Source organism: Rattus rattus, chromosome 3 (genome assembly GCF_011064425.1).
Source record: "Rattus rattus isolate New Zealand chromosome 3, Rrattus_CSIRO_v1, whole genome shotgun sequence".
NCBI lineage: Eukaryota > Metazoa > Chordata > Mammalia > Rodentia > Muridae > Rattus > Rattus rattus.
The window spans coordinates 171,797,480-171,822,683 of NC_046156.1; the positions used below are offsets into that span (position 1 = coordinate 171,797,480).

At 43.5% G+C, this 25,204-nt stretch overlaps 1 protein-coding gene across 1 annotated transcript in view; it reads left to right on the forward strand.

Annotated features, from left to right (window-relative positions):
- The window catches only part of Slc1a3 (solute carrier family 1 member 3), a 73,804-nt gene that overhangs the window by 3,260 nt on the left and 45,340 nt on the right, over positions 1 to 25,204 (forward strand). Inside the window, exon 3 of the mRNA XM_032898801.1 lies at positions 18,641 to 18,778. Within this exon, the coding sequence (XP_032754692.1) occupies positions 18,641 to 18,778 (138 nt within the window). The remainder of the gene's footprint in view (positions 1 to 18,640; positions 18,779 to 25,204) is intronic.

The following is a 25,204-nucleotide window of genomic DNA, read 5'->3' on the forward strand; positions in this document are numbered from 1 at the left end:
GCCACCATGTGGTTGCTGAGAATTGAACTCAGGACCTCTGGAAGAGCAGTCAGTGGTATTCTTAATCACTGAGCCATTTCTCCGGCCTGACATGTCCTGATTAAGCCAGAGAAAATAATAGCTTTCTTCAGTAGGTTCCCAGCTTTGAATCCATTCCAGGAAAAAGAGTTTCAACACGGTCGTTTTCCTGGGAGTCAATGCAAAATTGGCATGTTTTTGCTTCATTTTATGCCCTGAATCACAGCTATTGCCAAGCCAAGAGATAGCATAATACTCACAGTGTTTACATAGGACAAGTCCGACTACCTTCTCTGAGGGTTTTGTGTGCTCTCACTTGTGATGGTGGGTATGATACTACAGACCCCCTCCTCTTACGGATGGAACTGCTCACAAAGAGATCAAGTAGCTTGCCCAAAGTCACTATGCCGGAGAAGAGAAGCAATGCCAGTCTGGTGCCAAACGCTGTTCTAACAGAAGAGCCATCTTGCCCTTGCCCTGTTGACTACTGACTTGTATGAGAAATGCTAAGATGGGGAATGTCCTGTGGTGTAGAGGCCAGCAAAGCAACCACAGCTCTACAGCGTTAGCCTGCTACCATGTGATTGACAGTTAAACTCAAGGGAAAGAACGGCCGTTCTTCTACAATTAGGTCTCATTCCTCACACCCGTTGAATAAATACCCACTTGCTTTGCATTAAATACTATTTGCATGGAGCTCAGTATGTTTGCAAAAGAGACAGAATCAGCTATTCAAAATGGTGTTCTAAACACCAAAAGGGCTCATTCTGTAAGACAGGAATATTTCCGTGAAAGAATAGGGGAATGGAAAAGAAGAGAGTATGGGGATGGAAGTCCGATTAATTGAGAAGGAAGTTGCTAAATACAGAGAAACAGCATCCCTCCTCACAAGAACAAAATGCCAGGAATTGAGGGTCTGTTTTCTCTAGTGCTCTCACTTCCTAGCCCAGTGGGGCCTTTCCTCAGATTTGTGAGAACGGCCCTCAAAGTTGGCAGAGCCGGAGTCGATAAGTTGGCTGAATGCCCTCGTGGTTGGCTTTACTAATGGAAACTGAGGAGTTAGAAGCAGTAAGAAGAAGGCACACAAAGAGACACAAAAAGAGCTCATTGACAGTCAGAGAGACCACGCCAGAGAGTTTACGCCAAAGGTCCTGAATAGCAAACAGACAACTTATAAGCAAACAGATTTAGAGAAAAGGAAGATGCCTTTTGTTATCTATTGGTATGTCTTCCACTGAGGGCCCAGCCGAAACAAAGGCTCCACTTGTCACTAGAGTCCATGTCTACATTATCCCTTAACAAAATAATAGGGGAGGAATATGTCTGGGTGTCCATTCTTTATTTGAACATAAATAGGGGAAGAAGTCAAGACAGATGCTACCAAGTGCAGAAGAAGAAATTATTTCCCTCAAATGTGGCCATGAACCAAAGATAACAGTTTCCAAATTCTTAGGCATGGTCAGCTCTCAAGGAAAGGTGCTTAAAAGCTTATCCAATTCATTTTGTTTTGTCTTTTCGAATAAGATGAATATGCATTTAATGTGGCAATGAAAACTAGACAAGAGTACTGTGGACTAGGGGCAGAGATGCATGACCCAGTGAGTCCAGAATAAAGCAGAGAATCGTAGGATTCCAGCGTCACATCCTCGACAAGTGCAACCTTGCCGTCAGGTGCCATTTCTAACCAGTGGCCAGGTGCGAATGCATTGTGCTGTGATGAAACCTCATATAACTAGGGAAAGTTGGCAGCCAGACAGAAGGCAGCAGCAAGCTCCAAGTCCATTTGGAAGAGTTTGTGAGGAAATCCTCAGGCAGCATGTGTCTTCTTCATTATTGCAAACGTTTGATAAAAAGAGCTCGCTAAGAAGAGGACTCGCTGTCTTCTTCCCTTTAGAAAGCACTTTCTCATTCCCAACTCTGGTTGGTTTTGTTAGAGTGACCTCACATCTTGTTAAAAGAAAGGGTGAGCTCTTTGTCTTATTGAAGATGCAGAATGTGTCCCTGTCAAGTGAATGTGTTTTCCCAACATAACCAGGAATAGAGGATCATGAGATCAACTGCAAGGGATGGGGATTTGAACATAGCAAGGCCCGGATCTACACAGCACCTGATGTTTGACCTCGTGGAATTCCCACAGGTAGCTTCTTCTCTTACTGATGGTCTTGCTGCTGACACACACACATGGCAAGTTGACATCTGTGTAGCCTTTATGAGAGTTTGAAAGAAATTGACTTCCCAGAAGAGAAAATATATTGGCTACATTTTAATATATCATTTCATCCCATTCTCTAGCTTCTTCTAGCAATAAACTTAAGTAGACTAAAATTCAGTGTAGTTCACTAACATCTCAAGCAAGTGGCCATTGTGGATGCCTCTTGGGATAGGAGATGGGTGTCTGGGGAGTTAGGCAGAGGGATATTACTTTCCTCTGATTACGTTTCTGTATAGTTTGAATTTTCTATCTTATTTATATAGTATCAACTGTCACCTTCTGTGTATTAAAATAAAGAGTTAAAGTTACTTATACAAACATTCAATGTTATTCACCAATTTAACAGTTACTGAAGGGTGTACATTTGTTCCTGGGCTTTACAGTGAGTTTCTTTGATCTCAGGAGGTTTACTGAGAGAGATAGATTTAAAAAAAAAAAAGATGAAAAAGGAAAAATACAAGAGCCAAGGGTTGTAATAGAGAAGTTTGTAATCTCAACCTTTAAAATAAGATAATATGCATACTTTGTTATAGTAGATACTCTTTTTGTCTGCTAGTACCTCAGAGGTCTCTATTTTCTCATAGGTTTTGGAGCCCTAAATATACCATAATAATAATAAGTGAATCTGGGCTTTTAATAAAGAATATACCTGGGCTTCTACGTTAGTTGTATTTTTCTATATTGTGTAATCCCAAGCAAAGAATTTCATCCTCTGAGGCTTAGTTTCCTCATCCTTCATCAGTTGTATTCAGCTAACAACATCAGACACCTCTTGTGCTGGGTGTCACATACTCTTCTCTATCAACTTTGCTTGAACCTTACATCAACCCAGAGAGGGAAGCACCTTTATTCTTGTTTTGAAGATGAGGAAACTAAGACATAGACACTTTCTCAATGTTGGTGTATATTGAGGAAGATTCTAGACAGACATAGTGAGACATAGAGTTCAGGATTCTAGAGCCAAAGAAAGGATTATTTAATCCCAAGAATCGGAGCGAAAGCCCATCACACACACACACACACACACACACATACACATTCACGGACACACATATACACACACCCATCCCACTCTAGCTCCAGGTTCACACTCTGAATGCCAGTTCCCTCCTTGCTCACCCTTGCTTTGCTGTCCTAAAGAGCTGTGCCGAGCCTTCCGTATGAGAAATGAGAAGGAGGGACTGAGATCATTAGAAAGGGCGTTCGTGAGGCATGGTGACTAAATGAAAGAGGACGGTGGCCCAACTCTTACATGACCAAGTGGTTGAACACACGGGTGAAGAATACAAGCGAAAGATACAAGAATCAGAGTGTGCTCCAATACAGAATGAGCTGTTTGGAATCCCCGAGACAGAATACACCTGCTGTGCTAGACAGTGGATGAGTTTCACTGCCCTAAACACACAGAGGGCATTGCTAGCACACTGTGGAGGATAGGGATGGCTTTGGATTATGGGAGGATGCAGTATATCAGGCCATCATCCTGCATAAGCTCTGCCCTTTGTGAAAGCAGTCATCTTTCAGAGTCGCCATCACGTATTCTGTGCCTTGGACACTTGTACCACCGCTCCAGTTGGACAAATAGATTGAGCCACAGGGATATAGTAGGATTTGCTATCATCTGGAGGACTGAGGAGAACTGTGTGTGAGACCACACTGGTCACCTGCTTGAGCCATGGAGTGGGCACAGCCTGACACCCATGCTGATGTCCCTCTGCCTCCTGAAGCCCCCGGCAGTAGGCATCTCCACACAGGCTGAACAACAGGAATCCAGAGAACAGTAGACAGCTTTTAGGCTCCATGGTCTCTTCAACATCTCTGAAAGGGGAGAGTAGAACTTCGGAAAGCTGGGAGGAATGATAACCCTGACAAACCCTTCCTGGACATGGCCAAAGGCATCTATACTGCTATTCATTGGAAGCTTAGGAGAAAGGAAGTCATCTCCTTGCTCTGGAGAAATCTGAGTCTGCCTTCGCTAACCCCAATACCCCCACCCCCACACACGCACTCAGAAGCAGACCCTCAGAAAGGTTATCAGGGCTGACAGGGGCATGAGTGTCCCAGGGAGCTACTATCTCTGCACAGATGGTCCCATGCAGAACTAAGGGGATCAGAGCTCTGGCTTCTGAAATCAGATAGACCAGTTTCTTGATCCAAGCCTCTGTTTTGTGGTGTATTAAAAACTCTGCCTGAGTCTTTATCCAAGTTCTGCCTCACACAAGCCATGGAACCAAAGTGTGTCCATAGTCCATACAAGGGCCTCAGTTCTGCTTACCTGTTGCCATGGAGAGATCTATATATATATTATACAGTTTTGGTGGATTTTCTGGGCTAGCAAGAGCCAGATCCAGGGATTTAGGAAAACTAAACATGGAGATGAGAGAAGATACTTAACCTGGTTTAGGCTCAAGAGTTGGGGCTCGTGTTTCCTGGGCTGGAGAAGAGCACCGAGGGAGTTGTAGGAAGAGACCTGATAGTTGTAAAGGGCTTTGAGAGGAAGAAATAAAAGCCAGAGAGAGATACAATCATTACCTGACCCTTTCCACCATGGCCTCTTGAGTTGGGAGAATCCCCAGGCAGCATTATCAGAACACAGAGTACCCAGCACCAGACAGGAGGTGACTCTCAGGAGAGTGGGGAGTTACTGGGAACAGTGTTTTGTTAAATGTAATATACTTGAGAATTTGGATTTTTGTTCATGTCACTTGAGGCCTATAGGAGACTCTCACTCTCTCTCTCTCTCTCTCTCTCTCTCTCTCTCTCTCTCTCTCTCTCTTTCTCCCTCTCGCTCCCGCTCTCCCTCTCGCTCTCCCCACTCTCTCCAGTATTTTTGTGTCTTCTGCTCGTCAGAGTTGGGGCCTGGGGGAAGAGGAACGTGACTGCTTCCCCAGAGAGTCAGTCAGGTTGTTTTGAAGCAGACTGAAGACTTGATGTTCTTACATTATCTCTGGGTTTTATTTGCTATGTTTTCCCCATTATTAATTCAGAGAGAAAACCGAGTAAGCCATTTCTAATTTTTCATTCGAGTGGGTGATCAGAACAGTTCAGAAGAGTTACCTACAGTAATAATGCCATCCATTTTCACAGTTTATGAAGTGGGTACTCTCTGCAGCCGTGTGAGCCGCAGCCAGCCCACCTGCCTCCTGGCTCTGTAGCTCTCTGGAATGTATCTCAGAAGCACTGAGCACCTTAAGGTCCCCGGTACAGCCCCTGCTCTCTACAGATTCTATTCAATTTTTGATTGAGTACCAAACTCTTGGTCTCATAGCTACTCACCACTTAAGTTTAAACTAATGTCTGCTTCTAACCTCTACATTACAATGGTTGAAGCACAATTTACCTTTCTCTAATTTATCAGGATGTATGGAACGGTATTTATTTCTGGGCCCACACTGACCACAGCAGGATCCTTTCCCTGGGCCTGATGATCTCCTACTCCTTTGAGCCAGTTTCTCCAAAGATCAAGCCTTATCTCCTTGGGACTCTTGAAAGGTCATCATTATCTGGCCATGTGTCTGATGGTGGGTGTTCTCTATCCAGGGTTCAAGGACATAGGAGAGCACACTGTAAAAGCCATGTTTGCTCCTCTGTCAAGGTTCAGGGATGGGACATAGGGAGTCTTTTTTTGTTTTCGTACTCATACAAACAAGACTAACGAGTCCATGGCGTGTGGGGAGGCAAGCGGTGTTTAAGCATCATCTTTTCCAGGTACTGCATTCCAGGTGTGAGAGTTCGCTGTATTTATAGAGTAGTAGGATGCTATGGTTCATCAGGTATTTGATCTGGCAGTCGGGAAGCTGTATTACTGCCAGGAGATGACGAAACGCACAAAACATCTCAGGGCACCAAGCTTGGTCATTATATGCTCATTAAGTCCAAGCATTAAGAGTTTTATGTCAAAGTTCAGGGTAATCAAAACTGCCCGCAGCTTATTTTCTACGCCAAGAGTTGTCCGAGCTCTATGCCCAATCAACACATGGTTGCTTGGGTTAAGGAAGTGTATGGAGTCCCTTGGTAGATTTGTACAGCAAAAATTGCCTTCCTTTCTTTGAGGCTAGAAAGTCACATACTGTGAAATTTAATGTTTAGTTCTTGAAGTTCTCAAAAAGTTGAATATTGTAAAGAACCATTCACATGTTAAAGAGAGAGAGAAAGAGACAGACAGACTCAATGTCTTAGTTAGGATTTTACTGCTGTGAACAGACACCATGACTAAGGCAACTTGCATAAGGACAACATTTAATTGGGGCTGGCTTACAGGTTCAGAAGTTCAGTCCATTATCATCAAGGTGGGAGCATGGCAGCATCCAGGAAGGCATGGTGCAGGAAAAGCTGAGCTCTACATCTTAATCCAAAGGAAGTCAGGAACAGACTGAGCATCCCTAGGCAGCTGGGAGGAGGGTCTCCAAGCCCACCCCCACAGTGACACACTTCCTCCAATAAGACCACATCTTCTAATAGTGCCACTCCCTGGGCCAAGCATATGCAAACCATCACACTCAAGCAACTTTTTGATGTTAAAAAGGGAAGATAAAAGACCAAATATGGAGGTTTAGACGAGATCGGTACACTGTAGACAGGTAGAGACGGAGAGGGAAGGCACTCCCTCTTTTCCTGTGTACTGTATCAGAGAACTGAAAGTAAAATTGAGAAGCAGCAAACTGAGAAGCACAATCAGGCTCCCAATTTAAGGGTGAGTTCTTATCTCCAGAGAAGCTACTCCATTTCCCTTCTCCCCAAGAGACTTCTTAGGTTCTTCTACTTAGGCTTCCCGGGCACCAACTGCTGCCCTTCCCAGAGAGGACAGGGGATGCCCTTCTGAGAGAAAGGTATCGGGGCTTTGTTAGTGTAAAAAGAGGCTCGAGTATCCCTAAGCAGGGCAGAGATGGGCCATTCCTGCCCTCCTCAGTCAGAAAAGATGACCAGAGTTATTCACCTTGCATCCCTTAAACCCCTCATTACTGCAAGAAGGAAAAACCCCAGGGATCCTGTGATTGACAAGCTTCCTGGTGTTTCCAGATCATTGATGGAACTGAGAGTAAAGGCAGCAGGACCTAACTTAATTATTAAGAGTCTATTAAGAGATGGCCTAAGAGACTGTAAGCTAAGGGACGGCCTGAGACCTAAGGGACGGCCTATGACCTAAGAGACAGCCTGAGAACTAAGGGACGGCCTATGACCTAAGGGACGGCCTGAGACCTAAGTTGACTTTTTGTTGTTGTCCATTCATCTTTGCTTTCCTAGGTTTTCATTTTATGTTTAAGGAAAAAAAACAAAACTTTAAAAAAAAAAAAAAAAAAAAAAAAAAAACCCTCCTACTACTTCATTCAGTAAAACTCCTACTATGTTATCAGTTCCACAGCCACAGTGTTTCTCATAGGGCGCTTTGGGGGGCAGAGAGCATCCCACCTTTGCTGCATGAGGTCCTGTGCTTTCATTTGGGGTGCGGGGTGCCTCAGTTCTAAGGGCTAAGTGATTGAAGCAGCCCACTCACCAACGATGCGGAGTTGTTCTAGATCCAGTTCCAGATCGCCAAAAAAGACGGAGATGTTGATCAGAGTGTTCCACTCCCCAAGGATAACCGTAGGCTCTTCCTTGACTGTTCAGACGAAGGAAAGTCTTCATTGGAGCAGTATAAAGCGGAATTTAAAAGAAACCAACTCAGAATGGAAAAGCAAATGCTTAGAAGATAGGAAAAGCTAATGTACAAACAGACTCGATAAAGCTTTCTTTCTTTTTAAGTTGAGAGATTTGGTAGCTTAGCCATTACTTGTATGCTTTTTATTTAGTGAACATAAAAACAAGAATATACTTGTTCTTTTATAATTCTGGGGTGTTTTCCCCTCTTTTACATATAACAGTATGGTATAAAAACTTTACTTTCTGCGTTTCTATTTCCCCCGTATCTTGGATGTTATTTCTTATTGATACATAGAAGTTCTTCATTATCTCTTAAATACAGTGTCTGTGGGTCCCATAATTTTTTAAGCAATCCATAGATGGAGAGCATTTGGGTTGTTTTAGCCTTTATATCTCATTTACAAAAAAACAAACAAACAAACAAAAAAAACCAAAAAAACAGTGTGGTGGGTAATATTATATTGGATAAATATTGTATTATTATTTCATGCTGGTAAAATAGATCTGTGTGTTTTAGCCTTAGAAATGAAGTTGATGAGTCTGAAGGAGTTTTGATGAGTATGTATAATTTCCGTTCCATAGCGGGTTATAGGCGTTTGCTTCTCTGAATTGTAGGCTTTTGTTATTGTTTTGAGTTCTTTGCTGCCATCACTGCTAGACTTAAGAACAAATGAGCTTCAGGGGGTGTGTCTTTTGGCCAGGCAACTTAAGGAATCTAAAGAAACCTTTATAAAGGGACACAATTTGGAGGCTAGAATTAAGCAAATTCTGGTATTCTATCTCCTTCCAAAGTTTGGATTTATCTCAGATGAGATGTCCAAAGCTGTGATTTGCATGAGTCGCTGAACTTTTAAAGCACTTTCTTATCCCTTACCATCTATGACCTTCACTCAAACCAAAAAGAGATGGAACAGGGTTTCAGGTTTTAATCTTTCTGCCTCAAATTTTCTCCTTCGGTTTAGCAGTTTAGATGCTCATGTGTTATGCAACAAGGGCTTTAGAAATAAGAGGCCACTGGGGATCAGACTCAAAAAACTGAGAGCTACTGTCTCCCAGGCCAGCCCAGTCTCTTAGATGAGGCATCCAGTCCATGAACAGGCTTGCACCAGTAGTTTGAGAATCTGAATACAAGAGGGGCTCACTGAGTGTCAGAGAAGATAGGATCCAGAAATAGGAGTATGCAGTGATATTTGTATTACACAGAGACATAAGTGAGCAGAGGCTCTAAAGGAAAGATAGCAGGTAGAAATGGCTCACTGATTGTGCAAGCCTAGGACATGGTCACGAATGTCCTAATTAGGGTCCACGAATTAGGGAATTGGAAGTGTTTGCCTGTACCTCATTTTGAGTTTCTACTCACAGGAAGTTAGTGGATTCTAATGATGTTGGCTGTGCTCTTTAGAGTAAAAATTGTTTTTTGAACTTGTTTTAAACAATATGTTGGACAAGTAAAAGACCCTTCTGATTATTTGTAAATTAAATTCTCATTTCACACAGGGGTTTTTTTAGGGGAGAAGGGTGCAGGGGTGATGCTGGGCCTCAAACCTAGAGTAAATGCTGCTTCCATTCACAGAAAGCTGCAACCCAACCTCACAGAGTGTTGTTAGTAAACTTTAAGGAGCAGAGCTTCTGGCTTTTCTCAAAGCTAAAAGGTTCTGAGACTGCTCCCAGTCCCCCATGCTCACTGGTGTCTGCACTCTGGCCATCTGTCTGTCACCCTGAGCTGGTTCCTCTGAGTGAAGCAAGGTGGGAACAGGTATTTCCCACCTCAACAACAGGAAATGCCAAAGGACAAAAGAGTGACCTAGACGGGAGCTGGAATCTCTGAGGGCTGTGGGAGAGAGCTGAAAGGTTGCCTCCAACACACAAAAAAAGCTTCTTACCAGGAAATGGGGGAAGTTTGAATCGAAACAAAAGGTCGGAGATAAGGGCCCAACAGAACTCTTGGTCAGGTAAATTCACCATTATGGCCTTGACCTGCTTATAAGACAAACTAATGAAAAGTTATGCCCATCTGGTTCGCCAGACTGGGCTGAGCTTGGCCTAGACTCCAAATTGAGAGACAAATCCTAAAGCAGAAATATTTATTCAACCCCTCAATCATTTCTTGCTATAAAACTAGAACAGAAGCCAGAAGAGATCCTCCATGGTTAAGAGCACTGACTGCTCTTCCAGAGGACCTGGTTCAGTTCCCAGCGCCCACCCACCAGGCAGCTCAGAACCATCTGTGACTCCAGTTCCAGGAGATCTTATGCTCTCTTCTGCTCTCCACGGAAAGGGAGAGCGGGGCCTTCAGCCTCCACGGGCACCAGACACTCAAGCGGTACACATACATACATGCACGAAGTACCTGTACATGCAAAATTAAAAAATAAAAAAAAAAAAACTGTAGTAGTCGAATTGACGAAGCATTTTACCTGCACATGAGAGAGCTTAGAGTTCATTAGAAAAAAATAAGCTGAATTCAACTGAATTACGTAGAATTTATATAATGCTTGGCGTTATAGAACTCCAAATATTTAGCTGAGAATCTTAAAGGTCAAAAGGATCTTAAATATAACCTATTCCAACCTACTCCCATTTTGCAGGTTAAAAAAAAAAAGAACTCTGGTGAGATTATGATTTGAAGACTTCCAGGGAGGGAGTTTGAAAGCTTGCTTTGTAGCATTGCTCAGTGCAATACGAATGGCTCGCCACACCTTGTCTCCTCAGCAGGGAGAAGTGAGTTGTGTAGATTTCATATGGGGATTACGTCATTTACATAAATTATCTTGCAGCCTAACTTGTTGGTGGTTCAGGCCCCAAAACATCACCACTGAATTCGTGATCTTTCTACGGAGCTACACTTGTTCTCTCCCTGCCTAAAAGCCTACCATGCAAGAGAATTGGGGTTCTAGAGAAATCATATCAGTCTTCATTTGGGAATCTAGAAACCCAAGCGTGTAAGGTTTCATAATTTGTTCAAGATCCAGTTGTACAATGCAGGGAGAAATCACACTGTTTTAAATAAAGGAGCTGTTCCTTGGGGTAGGGCTGTGCTCACAAAGTGTAATAGGGAGTAAGATTTACTGGTTTCACAGACCCAAGAGATTGCTACCTTCAGGAAGTGTGTTCCACATCGTCAGCCAAGAGAAAATCAGTCCTGTTCTTCATTCGGTCATCAAATATCTATTATGGACCAAGAATTGTTTTAGGGACTTAATATATGTCCATGAACTGAGCTAACAGAGATGTTCATCTTAAAAAGTGTGACGTTTAGAAGAGAGAGAGAGAAAATAATAAATCCGATAAATTGAGACAGGAGAGATAAGAACTTCCAGAAGAAGCAAAGCTAGGAGAGGCTGCACGAAGGAGACACATTAGCTAAACTTTAAAGGAAGGGCAGCCTATGGCTCTCTGGGGCTAGTGAATGGGAGGCAGAGGAGCCCAGCAGCAGCAACAGCAGGAAGACGGAGACCCAGCGTCACACCGTCACCAGTAAAGCCTGAAGAGTTCACCTAATTTTGGAGGAGGCCAAGTCAGTTTAAATCCAAGATTCAGGGCTTCGACGTGGAGGGATGAGGCAGCATGGAGAAGAGCTGGACTCCAGCATGAGGGACTCTTCTCTCTTCCCACACCCCATAATTTCCCTCTAAACTTCCTCACAAAGACCATACAGTGGGACCAGTTCAAAGTGATGGGAAAACAATGCGGGGGAGGGGCAAAGGTGTAAGCAGAAGCAAGGAAGGGAGGAGTGGGTGGTGAACGTTGTGTTTATAAAAAGATAAGGGGAGAAGGGATATGTTTTGGTTGATATGTGGTGAGGTATGGGGGAAGGGGTTCCTCTTGGGGGGGAGGGTCACAGGATGGTATAGTATAGAATGGTTTATTTAGGGCACGGGAGAGCAGAAGGGGAGACAGGAGTCGAGAGAGGTAGTAGAGAGAGAGAGAAAGGCAGAGAGAGAGAGAGAGAGAGAGAGAGAGAGAGAGAGAGAGAGAGAAGAGAAGAGAAGAAGAAGAGGAGAGGGAGAGTGGAGAAGTAGAGGATGGCCATGGGCCAGTGGAGAGAGTGGGGGAGGGACAGAGCAGGAGCAAGAAGGCAAGAGCAAGAGAGAGCAGAGGGGGCAAGCGGCCCCTTTTATAGTGAGCCAGGCATACCTGGCTGTTGCCAGGTAACTGTGGAGCAGAGCTTAGACAAAATGCTAATCGTGACTTCCTGGTGCTGTAGAGCCCTCCTTATGCCCGGTCTGATGCCACCAGAGGGAGGTATCAATGATATCCTACTTTAAAGGTTAAAGGGGTCCCTCTGGGCATCATGTTATCAGGGGAGCTAAGTAGAAACAAGAAAACCAGTTGAAAGTCTACTTACTAGCAGTCCAGGGAAAGAGGAGCATTTACAGCTAAAGCTGATAGATAGATAGATAGATAGATAGATAGATAGATAGATAGATAGATAGATAGATGTGAGTATATATATCATGTTTATATATTTTTGAAATATTTATTTATTTATCAAAGCATAGGAGGTTAAGGGCGGGTCTAGCATCATGGAGGAAGGTAAAGGCAGAGCCGGTCCTAGCATCTCAGCATGGTTCACTCACCCTCATCTAGTATCGCTGTTTGTAAAGTATTCTCTGTGAATGCTCCTTTACACTAGAAGCAGCATACACAGTGAGGAGGCCTACAGACTGCTACAGGTTCGGAAGACCCTGACCTATCACTCAGGACTTCAGACTTGTTTCTAAGCAACAGAACAAAGCAGATGTCCTTCAGGCATTCTAGCTCTACCTGTCTTATCTAGAGCATTCCTTGGAGCATATTGCATTATAAGGAATGACCCTAGAAGGCTTTCGTCTGCCAATCCATTTAATGCAAGGGTTTATGGATAAAAAGTTCAGCAAGATGTTGCTATTCCAAACTCCAGCATTCACCAGAAGCTAAATGCAGTGACTTGGTCCTAACCAATTGAGTTTTGTCCTCTTTCATTTTTTTTTTGTGTTTTCCATTATTTTTGTCAGTTGACATATTAGCAAGTTCTTAACACTTTTAACTTATTGTGAGTATTTAGCTTTAGAAAATAAGCGCATTTTGTCTTGGTTTAGAAAATGACAGTTTGTCAGTCTTCTAAGAAAGTGCTCGTGTGCACTCTGTAGGGAGATGCTGAATGCCCACTGGAATCCCTATATCAGGTTCATAAGTAAGAACCTGTCTGTAAGCAAAAATTCACCACTGTTCTTAGGATCCGACCACACAGTGGATTTTCACCACCTTAGATAGCTCAGTGAAGACATTTCCTAGATTCCAGAGGTCATTCTTAGCCAAGAATGCTGGAAGATTGCAGGCTAAGCATGAACACAATGACATCCGTTTCTATGTCACCAAGCTACAAATTTGGATAAGCATGCTTTTGGCTCTAACAGAGTTATTCTGACTTCTGTGGTCATTTTTGTAGACTAGCCAACAATAAAGATGTGTCCTTTTGCACTGACATTCTGGTGGCCACCACAAAGCTTTGTGTTGGCTCTGGAACCATCAGGCAGTGTCTGTCCACTGACGGACATCACTTTCTCAGGACTCTGCTGCTGGACCAAAGGAAGGCCAGCTCAGCTCATTAAAAGACCTCACCTTGTCTTGGAATAATGAGATCACTCAGAAATCTGGGCATCAGACTGGGTTTCAGAGAAGTGTATTTTTTTTTTTTTCTTTTTCATTGCTGGGATAAAAATAATCAGGAAACAGAAAATCTTAACTGCTTACAGAAAGAAAGAGAGAGAGAGAGAGAGAGAGAGAGAGAGAGAGAGAGAGAGAGAGAGAGAGAGAGAGAGTCAGGAAGAAAGAAAAGGAAGAGAAAAGAAAAGGCAAAGGCAGTTTTCCCATTCAGAGCATTTCCTCATGATCTGGTGCTGATAGGATAGCAGCCGACCTAGAACCGGAACTGGCTAGGAGCAGAAAACTGAAGAAAAATTTTGTTTCTCACTGAACATATGAGCCTGGAGGGGAGCTTTCTTAAACAAAACCGTCTTAGCTTGTTCTCCCGTGTAAGCGCCAGCCCTTGTTAGAATCAGTTAACCAGAAGACTCTATCTACTCATAAGTGTTCAGCTTTGAAAGACAACTAAAAGCTGGTCAAACACAGTGTGACAACGTAGGCTCCTTAAACCAGCACTGTGACTTAGAGAGGGCAAATACAGACAGTGAGGGTTGGAAGCTCTGCAGGGGACAGCCTGGGTGCCATGGCTCCTTCCGCTGCTCACTTCAGGCCATAGGCAGACAGCCTCACCACCTCTAATCCCACCAAAGTGCCACTGTTTACCAGCGGCAAGGTGTAGGCACTTGACCTGCCTGCCCAGAGGCTCTTGTTCTTTCTGATGTGTATTCTAATAGCCCTGGCCTCAATAGGATCTGTGAGGCAACGTGCTTGTGAGACCTTGTCTCCCAGTGTCAGAGCCAGAGGGGATGGAGGACACGAGGAGAATAAGGCCCTCTGAATCAACCAATCAAGGCACATAGGAACTCATAGAGACTGAGGCAGCTTACAGGAGGACTGCACGGGTCTGCACCAGGTCCTCTGCATATCCTTCCTCCTTCTCTTCACAAATCCTTCCTCCACAGGACTCCCCAAGTTCCATCTAATGGGTCTCTGCATCTGTTTCCATCATTTCATTGACCTTTTTCTTTTCCCCCTCTGGGTTATCCAGGCAGTGTCAAGGGTAGGTTACCTCTCATGGCATGGATCTCAAGCTGAACCAGGGACCAGTCATTGGTTGGCTACTCCCACAATTTCTACGCTGCCTTTACCCCATCACATCACATAGTCAAGATAAATTGTAAGTCGAAGGTTTTGTGGCTGGGTTGGTGTTCCAATCCCTCCACTGGAAGTCTTGAAGTATTATAAGATATGGCTGGTTCAGGCTCCGTATGCCTCATTGTTAGGGGTCTTAGCTACGGGCACCCTCATAGATTCCTGGGAGTCTTGATTGCCCTAGGTTTCTAACTCATTCCAGAGATGCCCCCCAATTCCAGTTGTCTCTCCAAGTACTCTCTCTCCCTGTCCTTCTCCAACCTAATCTTTCCTGCTCCCATCCCATCCCACCCCCATCCAGTCCCTTCCCTTCATCTACATGCTCTCTATGTCTATTCTATTTCCCCTTCACAGTGAGATTCACAAGTTTCCCCCCCTCTTGCTTCTTAGCTTCTCTGGGTCTGTGGATTGTAGCACGACTGTCCTTTACTTTATAGCTAATATCCACTTATGAGTGAGTACATACCATGGTTAAGACGGGCCATTTTACTTAAATAAAATTATTTAGTTACTTAAACTCCTTAAGGGAAGGATTTGCTAAGGTAAACACGGTGGGTGGCACATGTCTGTGATCTTAGCACTTGGGAGGCCGAGACAACAGAATCACAAGTTCAGTGCCAGCCTTGCCTACTTAGTGGGTTCCAAGCTAGTCTGAGCTACCTAGCAACATGGTCTCTTTAAAAAAGGAGAGAGAGAAATGAGGCAAAGCAGATGAAAAGATCAGTGTTCCACAGTGTGATGGGTGCTCTTGTGGCATCTCTGGGCAACCCAACATTATCGAAGGCTGTGAGCAATGTGTTACTTAAAGATACTCAGAATCAGGGGGATAAGTTTGTCTGAACTACCCTTAGGCCCAAGCTACAAAGATGCATTTGCGTTGGAGGGACTCTTACCAACATACAGCAGGAAAAGCACTGGCTTCTGTTCAAAGACTTCCAGGCCACTTACCAGCTTTTTAAGCTCAAGCAAGTTAACTGACTTCTTAGCATCATTTTATTGATTTTAAAATAGACATATTAATATCTACCTAATAAAGCTGTGATGCAGGCTAAAGACTGCCATTAACACATAATAAGGGCTCAATAAATAGCCCTTCCCCAATATAAGCTTCTCATTCCCAAGGGTAGAAATGGCTCACTTGACGAAAGAGGGATAGTAAACAGAAAACCTAACCCAGGACAAATCTGATTCACAGTGTTTCCATCCTACCCAACTTCACTCTTGAAAATGTCAGTCCTAAAGTGAATGCCGTTTCACCTCTGCTGCTCCCACAGGGAGAAAGAGCTTTGCGATGGAGATTGTAGGGCTAAGGTTGTAGTTCACAGTAGCATCCATGAGGCCCTAGTTAAATCCTTAGCACTGGAGGAGGAGGGGGATTTTTTCAATGAAATTTTTAAAAGGCCACACATCACAGAGGTGAGTGTACATCCATATTTGTTGCTGTAATGTCTCAATAGCCAGGAAATGGAACCAATGTAGATACCTATCAACAACACATGAATCAAGAAAATTATAGTAGGGGCTGGAGAGATGGCTCAGTGGTTAAGATCAGTGACTGCTCTTCCAGAGGTCCTGATCCAATTCCCAGCAACCACATGGTGGCTCACAACCATCTGTAATGGGATCCGATGCCCTCTTCTGGTGTGTCTGAAGACAGCGACAGTGTACTCATATAAATAAAATAAACAAGTGCTTTTAAAAAAAGAGAATGGGACTATATTCATCCATAAAAAATAATGAAATTATATTTTCAAGAAAATGGATGGAAGTGAAATTGTGTTAAGTGCAACAAGCCAGATCAGAAAGACAAATTCCATATTTTTCTCTTATATGTGACACTGAGGGGTGTATGAGAGGAAATTGGAACCCATATATAAGAAAGCAGAAGGGGGTGACACCTAAGGGAAGCAGGGAAGTGGCCAGAGCAGGGCTGGAGGTGCAGAGCAGGCAGTGGAGGAAGTGATATACGTGAAAGTGCCAAGCTGAACCTGCTTCTCTGTGCTAACCCACAAAGAAACCGAGACACACTCCAGAGGAGCTGATGTCCAGGCTGCACCGCCCAACAGGACCAGTCCGCTGGCTATAAGGAGACGGTGCATGGAACATCACCTCCTCAGACATTGTCTCCCAGGGTGTCTTTCTTGTGCACTGTTCCATATACACTAGGCAGTTAGGAGAACCAAGGGACTTTGTCAGTTGTACGCTGCCCATGTATGAAACTAGGTACCAGAACATTCTAGAAATAAGCTCACTATGGACCACCACCAACGGAGTTTATCATATGAGGCAGGAAGGGTTAGAGATGAGGGAAAGCATGAACCCTGAGTGGAAACGCCATGGCCTTAGGTCCTAGCTCTGTCCCCTGAGTATACTTGACTTTGGACAGTTTTTACATTCATTGTGATCAGGTTTCTCCACCAGTAAACTGTGAGAGAGCATCCGCATCCTGCCGTTGTCGTGGGGATTAAATTGCTCACAGGAGTAAAAGTGCTGGCAGAGCCTGCCTACAGTAAGAGCTCAGGGACCCTCAGTTACCTCCTCCCTATTTAAGTGGTGGAGCTGACAGAGGTAGCTTCTGCTCCCGGCTGTCTGTGTTTTCCACAAATCTTCTTCTCTTGCCTATTTATTATTCTGACATTTCCCGAGACCCCGGTCGACTGGATTTCCTAGTCACATACATGGAGGTGCTTTTTATTACGCCATCACCGTCTAAAGCTGGAGAAGGGACAGCCCTGGTTGCCGAGACCCAAGAACTGAAATTGGAGTTGCAGTGGTGGTTGAAATGAACTTTGTGTTCCATTTCTTAAGACAGAGAAGCCATTTCATAAGAAATTGGGAAAGTTTAGTTTCCGTAAGGACTTCATGTATTCCCAGGCAAACCTTGGGTTCACTCCTCCCCTTTCCCGCCCCTGACCTCTGGCTCTAAAAAGAAAAAAACAAAACAAAACAAAAAACAAAACCTCCATATTAGGTATTTTATTTTCTCTGTAATTTACTCGGGCTTTTTAAAAAGTGAAGTCTAAACAAATGCTTGAAAATATTTGCAATATTGAAATGACTAAATTCCCTTGGGCTAAGAAGGTAAGTTGGAGAAAGAGGAGAGGGGGTGAACGTATTTGATTCTGGTATTAATTTCTGGAGGGCAGCAGGTGTCATGCCTCATCTAGTTTGTGTATGAATTTATTATTCTGAAAGAACATTTCAAAGTTTCTAGACTGCAGGAAAGCTAAGGACAGACTTTCCTTTCTCTCTACCCTCATGGAGTTCTCAGCAGGAAACTTTGGGGAAATTTTTTTTTTTTTTTTTTTTGCTCATTTTGAAGTCTTCTCTTGCCAGCAACCAGTGAGCATATACAATATAGTTGCCAAGACAATGTCAAGACCAGGTTGTGAGAGACGCGGTGTGGTGTGTACAGACAGGGAGTTGCTGAAACAGATTAGCAACCAGAGCACCAGGGGGTTGTTGTTTTTTTTTTGTTGTTGTTGTTTTGTTTTTTTTTTTAAATTGGAAAGTTTAGTTGTTTCTTGTAAGTGGTTATGCAGTTCTACCATCTGTTCTTCTGGAACTTTCTCGTGAGGCCTTTTCTTTCCCATTTCATCTTGCTCAGGACCGTTTGATTTGTCTCCAGATTATACCCTAGTCTTCATACCTACACCAAGTCGGGTCAACACGGGTCCCATGGGTCCCACTGCACTGAAGTGAGACAAAGACATTTTTTCACTGACTCAGCCCAGATAGTCTCTTTTTTTTTTCTGCAAATGCTACTGGAAGGCCTGGACTCAACAAACGCTTCCACATAATGACTGCAAAGACAGATACAGCCCTTGCTCCCAGTGCTGTATAAATATTTGCTGCTTAAATAAATTACTGTTGTCAAACCTGAGTAGCCGGCAGCCAGATACTCACTCATTTTTCAGAGGCTGTTGCCTTAGTTCTAAAAGACTCAATTTCCCCCTTCTCTCTCTCTCTCTTTCTCTTCTGTCCCTTCAGGTACAATCCTTGGATTTGCCCTCCGACCGTATAAAATGAGCTACCGGGAGGTCAAGTACTTCTCCTTTCCTGGGGAGCTTCTGATGCGGATGCTGCAGATGTTGGTCTTACCCCTGATCGTCTCCAGTCTCGTCACAGGTACCGGTCACGGACAGATTTTTGCTGTGTGTTTTCTTTTTCTTTCTTTCTTTGTTTCCCTTTTCTTTTCCTTTTTTTTTTTTAAAGTGTGCTTATTGCAAAAGAATGCCTAGAAAAACCAGTGCTTTAGGTTTCTGCTGGATGCATGCTTTGTTCTTGAAAATAAAAAAAAAGAAAAAGACCATTGGAAATGATGGAAAGGAGGCTTTACTAATGCATGAATGATTACGAACTCTCGTATTTTTACCAATCACAAGAGGAAATGTATGTAAACAGCCACGTAATCTGGTCTGCCTCACCGTGAACGAGGTGCCCTGCTGAACACCACACAAACAGCCTTTCTCTGACCACAGTGATGTAGTTGACAACAGCGTACAACAGGTCTGTTTTCTCACCCTCTTATCCCACCCAGATAACATCTGGTTGGACAGCCTATTAGCTATTGATGCAAGAATGCTTGTTCTCAGAGCCACCAGGACATGAGCGGGAGCCTTCTTGGAAGCCTCATCAAGAGGTAATGCCACAACACACTCACCAACTCCGCTGCCACCAACACTTATCTTTTCCTGGTGTACCCGCATGACTTTATTTCCTTCTCCAGTTTCCCCATCCACCCCATTACCTTTTATACTGGTGGGAGAATGGGAAGGGGGTGGGAGAGATCCCCATTGGCTACTCTGCCCACCGACACTTTGATTTTTAACCAATGGAAGCATCACAGGATAGGGTCTCTTTACTGTGACAGTGAGACCGCACTCTTGCTCGGGTAGAGGTGAAATAGTCATTAGCTGAATGGTTGATAAATATAGACCAGGCAAGAAGTCACAGGGGGAAAAAATGATACTATCCATTCCTCCCTGCCCACTCTTCTCTTTCCACCGCACATCTCTGACTTGGAGAATTTTCATAAACATTTCCCCAGCAGAATGGTTTCTGGGTTTATAGCTAAAGCCCCAGACCTCAGGAACTATTGACCCTGGCTTCTTTTTCTACCTGTGGTCACTGTCCTTGGGCACCTCTATGCAAGCTGCATCTCTCTCCCTCTTCCCATGGGTTTTCAAAGAATCTTTCAAGCTTTCTGTGTAACAAGAACTTCACAGAGCAACTGAAAGGTCATAGGGCAGCAGCATTCTGACTACCACATGCCTTAGAGGGCTAGCCATTACATGCAGGGAAACTATGTCAGAGTGCTCCTAGGTGCCTTGCAGATCTGAGCACAGATCTGGCTTCCACTTGTCCAGGGCCTTAAACAAGTAACTGCATGTCCACAAGCTCAGAGTGGAGGATAAACAGGCCACAAACGAGTCCTCTCATTCTTTGGGGTACCCATTTATAGTTGCTGACTAGAGGTAATTATAGAGGCTACAATTCTTACTACAGATGCATTATTAAATGTTGGCATGGGACATGTTTTCATTTTATTAACCATTTTCCTCTAAAGGGGAACTCTTTGCAGAAATCACTTACAGGTCAGAGCTCGCATCCAACATTGTACTGAGTAAAAACATTGTACTGAGTGAAACAGTGAGTCCCTCTACGTCATCACTAGCAACTAACTTCTAGGTTGAGCGTATGCTCTTCCCCTGGACACACTCAGAGTGTGTCCAGACTCCTTTCTGCTATCACTTCTATAGTGGGATCCGTTTCTTACATCTGTGCTAAAAATCTTTTGGGTGGGACACATCCAGAAACCCCTTGTACAATACAGAGAAAAACATTGTTTCAGTTTAGAAACAGTTTTATTTGACCTCTCCAGTGAAGTAGAATCCCCTTGTGTTCTAGATACTTAATAACCAATTTTATTAAAGAAATAAGTGCTTTGGTTAGATAATTTTTCAGACAAAAAAAAATTACACTGATCGGATCCCTTTCAGTGGTTAAAAAATGTTTTGCTCAAACGTCCAAGAAATTAGCAACAGTTATACTATGACTGTTAAAAAGAAAACAGAATGGCAAGTTGCAAGCAACCAATATAAAATGAACGCATAACATAACCTAGTTGCAAGTTGGAAGTGGTCACATGGAACCATTAGGGGAATTTTATCTCTATTCAGGACTGGGTCAAGGAAAGGGCCCGGGGGCAGGGTTTAGCTGAACCAAAGATGTTTTTACAGTGTTCGTCTCCAAGGATTAATCCCCGAGCTACACAGTAAATCAGATACTTACGATCAATTAAAAATGACTGATTGATTCACAGAGACTTCCCTTTGTGGTTTTAAATACAAAACATTCAAAAAGTGGGAACATAGAAGAGGAAATATTTGCAAATTACACAGACCCCCTAGAGGATCCCTGGGCGTACTGGGAGATGTTACTGGGGAAATGTGTTGCCCTGGGAGGTAACAAAGTAAGGCTCCATTATTCAAGAATGAAAAAAAAAAGCAGTCCCCAAAGCTTGCAGTCATCAAGTGGGTGACGTGTACACATGAAGATGCCCTTTCAGGCTACTTTATGTTTCCCTACTTTGATAGTCATGGATACAGAGAAATATTTTTCTGCAACAGGAGAGAGAGCTGGGCTAAGTGAGATGATTAAGTAGATTGTGACTGCACTGCAGAATAATGTGGCTGAAAGTGGAGCAAGGAGCCTGCTGAGACTTGAGAAATATAAAATTAATCAGCTTCAACGAGCCGCCACTATGTATCCACAAGAGGGAAAAGTGGCCATTGTTCAAGAGAATTTAGCTATCCAAGGTTTGAAGAGACCTTCCCAAGTTTTTAGACTTGATACAATTCAAAACAGCAGGACAGTGTAGCCAATTAAAGGACATCTCCTGGTTCAGTCAACCCTTGGAATGCTAGTGTCAAAGCACGGGCTTGGTTGTCAGTGCTACTGCTTTTGAGAAACGCCCCACTGGTTCTAGGCCTCTACCAAGCTTCTACTGGGTTTTATGTTACTTGACTCACCCACTGGTAACCCTAAGCACAGTTCACCTCCTGTGGATGGCTACCAGACACCATGTTCATTACTGCCTAACAGTGATTGGGAAGGCTTTCTTCTCCATCTTCTGAGTGTGGTACTAGTTGTTCAATTTTGTATCAGACAAGAGCATTGCAGTAAGAAATCAGAGGCCACACAGCCATGCAAGAAATTCTCCTGTGGGAAAATACTTAGTTCTCTCAAGTTCAAAAGCCTTGGGGTCTGTGCAGATGGAAATAGGTTGAGTAAAATCATTATTGCATTTAGTTTTCACACGTAGAGGCACTAAAGGTGTGTTTCATTTCTTAATATTTGTTTCTTTGTTGGTTGTAGTGCTAGTCATCAAAAGTTAGTGCCTTGTACATGCCGGGCAAATATTTTCCCATTCTCCCACTGAGCTACATTCCCAGACCAACATAAAGAGCTCTGCAACAAATTTTTGTACTTGAAACACTCGTGTTTCTGAGCTGAGGCATTAAAGCTATATGAGGCACATTCTTGTCCTGAGTTGAAATCCAGTCTTCCCAAACATCCCTGGTGTGTATTAGCATTCCAGAAGCTCCAGGGAGAGTCTGGGAGGAAGCCCAATGGCTACATTTATACTCAAGTACCTTTTTTTGCTTTCTTTTCTTGAACAAGAAGAATAGGTCTATGCCAACACCCCGCACAATAAAACAAGGCTTTGGCACCATTTTCTATTGGTTTGGTCAGGATAAGCAGCCAAACTAGCTATTTCATGCCAGAAATATGAGTTGGTTTGGCCAGCTTAGCCTGATTTAATGCACAGGATAATAATTAAATGCCATGTCTGGTTATATTGAATGGATATAGCTAGAATATACTCTTGAATCATTTTTTTTTTTAAAATGGTGCTTTCTTGTGTTTTCATTCTAAGTGTGTGTCTTCATGCAACCAATCAACACAGGAAAGTTTTACTGTCAGCCCCAGTTTTCTGTAAGGGAAAGGCTATCAGTAGGCAGTCTCTCATGGGCTACAGTGTACATGAACGAGATGAGAGAGGTGTATTAGGCACGTTTATGAGAACAGCAGTTTGAAGCCTGTGTTGGGGCACACCCGAGGTTGGATCACAAAATAGATGAAGTTCATCTTGTTACATTCATTCACTCATTCATTCATTCATTCATTCATTCATTTACAGTTTTATTCTTTGTTAGATACTCAGCTAGGCAGTGGAGGTGCTTGAATACGAAGAGAAAGTCCCTAAGTTGATGTACATAGAGATCTATTGAGTGCATCTACTTAGATAGAGAGGCCCCCTAAATTCCTTAGCTCACAGAAGAATATGCATGCACAAATTCTCAGAGAACCAATTTCACTGGTTCTCTCCAAGCCCCAAAAGGAAGAGGCAGTTTGGTCGACATTTTTATAAGAAATTTTTTTTGGCAATTTCATATATGTATATAATGTATTTAAATCATACCCACCCTCCCCCTCCCCTTGGCTCGCTTTTTAGAAATGAATCCAAATCTGATTTTCTTCATTAGAGGCATCTCCCACCCAGCGTCGGCTGCTCTAGAGTTTACCAGCAAAGATGTCATTCATATTCCCCCTTAATTTTTTTTTAAGTTAACGCAATTTTACTTCAAATCGCAACTAAGAACGGAAAGCCCCTGCCCTTTATCATGTGAAAGAGATAATAAATTATAATGTTTCCACATCCCGAATCGACACTGCTGCCTGAGACCCTCCTTGTCATATTTTAAGAAGGAAAAGAGAGATAATTAGCAAACACCCACAAGATGTTAAGTATTCCCTAACCCCGAGGGCTTTCTCTTTCCCCTAACCCAAAGACTGGAAAAGGGAATTTAACAGGACAGCTTTCTCACTTTCTGTCTGATTTCCTGTAAGAGAGGAAAGTGTTTCTCTTCCTCCAGAACCCCATATTTACCTCTCATTGGGAAATAACTGTTGCTCACTCTTGCCTACTGTTTCCCTTCCAAATGACTGTCCAGCTTCTGCCCAGACATTTCCAGGAACGGGAGATCCTTGGAACTCACTTGTCCTTGTAAAACTAATGGTTCTCTTTGTACCCAAAGTAAAGCAGGCAAAAATTTAAAGAACCAGAAAAACAAAATGCCCACTTGCCTGTGATCCCCTTCCCCATGTGACAGGCTCTCTCGTGGTCAAATGTCACTTAGGCATTTTCCTTTCAAATGCATAGACCAATGAATCCTGTGGGAGGTAAGAGTTGACTAGGTACAAAGCCAGCAAGCCAGAATTGCCAGCAAAGGATTCTTCTAACTGAGAAAATAATGAAAATGAAAGCAGTAAACATTTCGCCTCAAAGTATGGCTCTCTGGCTTCAGAATAATGTTACTTCACAACCAACGCAAACTAAAAATCTGTCATTTAACACAAGAAAACAAAAACAAAAACCTGAGATAGACAAATTCTTAATCCTTGGGCTTTTGAAACACATGTTGAGTGCCTGCAAAAATGAGAACCAGGGTCAGTTAAGGGGAATTTAATATTTTGAACTATTGGTTTGCCAAGTGTCTGGCATGTGTCTGAGGCCAGTTTGAATACTCTGGGTACTTACGGACAAGAACTCAAGGCAGGCTACTCATTTCCATTAGTTGGGATAAAAAGCACCACTCTAAAGAGAGGAGTGCGTTTAGGCTTCGCTCTCATTTTTAGTAGCATAGATAGTGGGGTGCTTGTTGTGGGCTCCATATGAGGGTTCAGCCTGGCTCCTGGAATGCGCTATAGTAGCAGCAGCTGTTGAAAGCAAGAGCAGCAGCATGAAGGTCTGTCCTCTCAATTGAACACATGGAAGCAACGAGGACAGAGAACTCGAGCTTGTGGGCTTGTAATTACGGCTGTGGCTTCCACAAGCTTCCTCCGTCTATGACTCTCGCAGCGACCACTCTCCCATTACAATAAATTAGATAACCCAGAAAGTTAATCCAGAAACAGCATGGAGCCAACGAGAATTCCTCCCTCACCACTGGAGACGATTGGTTTCTGCCCTGCAGCCTGAGATTCGATTTCCTTGATCACAGCTGCATCATTCCAAATATTATCGTTGGTTATACAACTTCCCAGTCTTCCCCGAGAAACTCAGCCCACGTAGGGCAGCCTGGATTCCACTGGGAGTGAGCACAACTAGCAGCAGTGTCTTCCTGGATCACCTCTCGGGGCAAACTCAAGCCTCTACCTTAACATCCAAATCCAACTCGTGGAGACCTAGGAGTCGGCCATGAAGACGCTTCATCTGAAGCCCACAGGGTGGACCTGTGCCGTCTCCTAGAAGCTGTTCACAGATGTGGGAAAGAAGGCCGGACAATTCCTCCCTGAATGAAGAAGTACAGTAAGAAGAGCCCATGCAAGGAACTAGGCAACCTCCCAGCTTCTTGCAACAGACAAAGAAAATGGGAGCAGTAGTTTAGGGATAATCATCAAAATCTGGCTGTCACAGAACCATATTTCTCCAGCGTGACAGCTTCACTCAATAAGCAGTTACTAAGCCTTTAACTATGCCAGGTA